Source organism: Pyxicephalus adspersus, unplaced genomic scaffold (assembly GCF_032062135.1).
Source record: "Pyxicephalus adspersus unplaced genomic scaffold, UCB_Pads_2.0 Sca2253, whole genome shotgun sequence".
NCBI classification, from domain to species: domain Eukaryota; kingdom Metazoa; phylum Chordata; class Amphibia; order Anura; family Pyxicephalidae; genus Pyxicephalus; species Pyxicephalus adspersus.
In genome coordinates, this window is record NW_027319260.1 from 1 (window position 1) to 4,326 (window position 4,326).

The 4,326-nt window shown below is 38.7% G+C and overlaps 1 protein-coding gene across 1 annotated transcript; it reads right to left on the bottom strand.

The window, feature by feature from the left end:
- Positions 1-915: 915 nt before the first annotated feature.
- On the bottom strand, positions 916-4,262 carry LOC140321318 (complement C3 alpha chain-like; the record flags this gene model as incomplete). Its single annotated transcript, XM_072398120.1, has 4 exons — positions 4,173-4,262; positions 3,514-3,672; positions 1,479-1,538; positions 916-1,041 (listed from the first exon to the last, which is right to left on the bottom strand). Coding segments are annotated over exons 1-4 (435 nt in total), but the record flags the coding sequence as incomplete, so codon positions are not given.
- Between the last annotated feature and the right edge of the window lie 64 nt (positions 4,263-4,326).

Genomic DNA, 4,326 nt, shown 5'->3' on the forward strand with positions numbered 1-4,326 from the left:
ATATATATATATATATATATATATATATATATATATATAGAATCTAGATACTATATATACTTACTATAAACCAAGATTTTTTGACCTGAAAAAGGCATGTCTATGTGAGCTACCACCCACATTTTTCAAGGTACTGGCTATCAATTTTTTTGGGTGGAATAAAACTACCACTATTATGGTTTGCTCAGTGGTTAGCACTGTTGCCTTTTTAGCGCTAGTTCACAGGTTCAAATCAGGGCCAGGACACTATCTGCAAGGAGTTTGTGTAATCTCCCTGTGTTTGTGGGGGTTTCCTCTGGGTGCCCCAGTTTCCCCCGACAAACCGATGCAGTTTGGTTAATTGGCTTCCCCTCAAAATTCTCCTTAGATATTGTTAATGCCAAATGACTATGGAAGGACATTATATTGTGTGCCAACATTGTAAAGTACCACATAATATGTTGACTTTATATAAATAAATGACTAGGTCCACATCTTGTCTCAGATATCCACAGGACTTTATACATATAAGCTGGCTGTTGCTCAGGGCTCCCTTTGAGGTAGAAGCCTGCTGCTGGGTGAAAAGGCTGACTAATGCCAGAACAACAAAAAAGGTACCAGAGCTGTCTGTTTTGATGAGCAGGATAAAACCCAGCTCCTGACAAAAATCCAGACAGGAATGTAAGCCATCAGAAATAAAATGTAAAAATTCCAAAGAAATTCCCAATGATTTAAATCGCCAAGCAAACTTGAGTTTCAAGTTTGGCCCGCGACTTTGTGAGTTTGACACCCCTGCATTAGAGGTAACATGTTACTCAGGCTTGCTTGGGGAGATCCCGGGTGTTCTTGGTCTAATGAATGATTTATCACTGCCATACCAGTGTTTATATAAATTTATATATATATATATATATATATAAATATATATATACACACACACACACAACTAGCACTGTTTATCTTTTCACCTTTTTTTGGTACATCTTCCAAAGTGACGTTGAAGTCAAAATTCTTGCATGGAACAACTCCCTCTGCCTGAGGTGTATAGTACAGGGACATAACCTGGGAAGAGAAAAAAAGGAAATATTACTCTTCATACAGAATTTCTAAATAAATATATATATATAATATTTGAAAAGTATCAACGTTTTGATATTGTTCCAGGTAGATTCCAGAGACATGGCAGGACAGGTAGACTGATGCACCAAAAAATCCCCCTCCTACCTTTATAGAAACCACTATGCAACAGGGAAGAAATACAAATGCTCATAGTAAAGTTGCATATCAAATTTGTGTTTTAAGACCTAAAATTGTATTGAACAACTGGCTGAGAGCGACTTCTATGAAACTGATGACTTGGAATGTCCATAGTAGCTTGCAAATGGGAACTTAAACTTAATTTCTATCCAAATTAAAAAAACTAAATAAAAATTTGGCATAACACAACCTTTAGATGCCCTATTAGCAAAATGATAATGGACAGACATACTACCACTTACCGTCAATGTACCCTGTCCTCTTCCTTTGGCCGTCACAACGATCTTGTCTTTCATTGCAGCCTGTGAGAGATGATGAAAAAAATAATAAAATAATGCTGACTGTGCTTTTATTCAAGTTGTGCATTTTGATGGCAACCACCATGGATATACTGCCACAAACCACAAACTGTATCGGGTTTTATGCCTGCTTATGCCCAGGAGATATTAGAAAATGAAAGCCTTTTCCTGCAATGGGATTTTTAACTGCTGTATAGCTGGCAGGAAATTTGACTTACAGCAGCTTAAAAACATTTCAGAAACTATAAAAAGTGATTTGAAGTTTTCTACCCTCATGGTACTTTGGCTGTTATTTTCACTTTTTTAAGCAAATATATACAGAAAACTACTGCTGCCCTACTAAAAGGCTAATGTATTGTTTTAATTTAAAAGTTTCCCAAAAAGTTTTTAGTAATGTAAAAAACAATATAATGCCCCCCAAGATTTAAAACCTGACACCTCTCCAGGTATCAAACCTTACTGAGCAGGAAAAAGGAGACAGAGGTGTGTTGCCCCCTTCTTCCATCCTGGCCTTACCATGTCCCTTATGACCTGGATGGCCAGAAAAGGAGAGGACAACGATCTTGTAGGCAAATATCAGTGCCCATATTAAGTCCAACTATGGCCGATGATGTCAGGGGAACTGCATTCCCAGAATTTCCTGGTTTCCTAAAACAATGTCTAGCATGGCAAGTTTTGTAAGTGCTCAAAATGGTATGTGAGAAGAAATAGTTATGTTCTTAGGAGCGGCTTATTCTAATGCTTATGAAGCTTTGCTGCAAATGCAGCAAATAATAAATATAGTAGGCACATGCACAGGTCCACAGGAGTAAATAGGATGGTTGATTTGATGTTGTATAGTCACTGCCCACCTTTCTCAAGACACTGGCTTGTGGTCATTGTATATGTGTCCCCAGGTTTCCCACATACAAAGGGTGTGGGAGCTCAAGTGTTTATACCTCACTTGGTTTTAATAGAATCCTAATACTTTATATATTTAAATATAAATGTTCGGACCTGAAAATGCCATTTAAAAAGAATCTTGGTTTATACTTGGGTCAAACCACTAGATGGCACTGTGTCTTTATGTAAGGTGTATAACAAACTCTTGCTGTCGATAACATTAATCATTAATCATTTGTAGCACTTTTTTTAAAGACACAGTGCCATCCACTGGTGGTCCATATTAAAATCATGCCCAGCATGGCAAGTTTTAAAACTGCTTAAACTGGCACGTGAGAAGAAAACTATCTTCCTACTTTCTAGGAGTACATGAAGCTGCATGGGAGTACCAGGGGACATCTTTGGTCATTGCAGGACCTTGTAAAGTAAATATTAGTTTAAAAAAATAATAAAGTATTTTGTATTGTATGTGGTGTGAATATTTCTATGATTTTAACCCTTACTGTTAAGTAATAGTTAGAAGGTACTATACCACTCTATGTACTGTACCCCTACACTATTTTGTAGGGTTTGGGGGGGCGGGGGGAATCTGGGATTCTCCTTAGAAAGGTTTTTGGGTAGGGCTCTCTCCCTAAACTCCCCCCCCCCCACTGTTGATGGAATGCAGGTGCCTGGTTTGGCCAGTAGGAGGGGGTAGCCACATATTCTTTGCCCACCTTCTTTTATGGCCATCCAGGTGCCAAGGGAGCTACATGTTGTCAACATTTTTCTGGCCAGTCATGTTCCATGCCTGGAGCAACCTCACTTTGTTTTTTTGTTTTTTTGTATATAAACCACTAGATCAGCAATTTGCATAAGCTGTAAGTCACATTTACTATAGTTATTGCTGTACTTTTTTGATAATTGGCCACTAGGTGGTAGAATGAGTAATTTTTTACAATGCATTCAAATGGGCAATGTCTAGGGATTCCAAAACCTGTGAACATTTTAACTGCCACACTAGTAGGCACTGACTTTATAAATACAGCACTAAGTGTAGTTTAGGAACTTACATCCTAGGAAAGAATTAGACTTTGCAATTTGATGTTACACTGACCTTCTCGCTGCGTTGCAGGAGTGCATTATCTTGGTTAAGTTTCCATGTAAAGCTTTCCTTTCTCCCTGGTAAGGACAGCGTCACATCCATGTCTATCTCATTCATTTGTGGTAAGTGAATCTGGAACTCTGATAATGCCTGGAACACCATTATGGTGGCCTGTAAAGAGAGGGGTCATAGGCAACAGGTTACAGGGGTCCGACAAATTCAGTCTACCCACTGTTGATGGAATGCAGGTGCTTGGTTTGGCCAGTAGGAGGGGGTAGCCACATATTCTTTGTCAACCTTCTTTTATGGCCATCCAGGTGCCAAGGAAGCTACATGTTGTCAACATTTTTCTGGCCAGTCATGTTCCATGCCTGGAGCAACCTCACTTTGTTTTGTTTTTTTGTATTAAAACCACTAGATTAGCAATCTGCATACGCTATAAGTCACATTTACTATTGTTACTGCTGTGCTTTTTTGATAATTGGCCACTAGGTGGTAGAATGAGTAATTTTTTACAATGCATTTAAATGGGCAATGCCTAGGGATTCCAAAACCTGTGAACATTTTAACTGCCATACTGGTAGGCACTGACTTTATAAATACAGCACTAAGTGTAGTTTAGGAACTTACATCTTAGGAAACAATTAGACTGCATATGATGTTACACTGACCTTCTCGCTGCGTTGCAGGAGTGCATTATCTTGGTTAAGTTTCCATGTAAAGCTTTCCCTTCTCCCTGGTAAGGACAGCGTCACATCCATGTCTATCTCATTCATTTGTGGTAAGTGAATCTGGAACTCTGATAATGCCTGGAACACCATTATG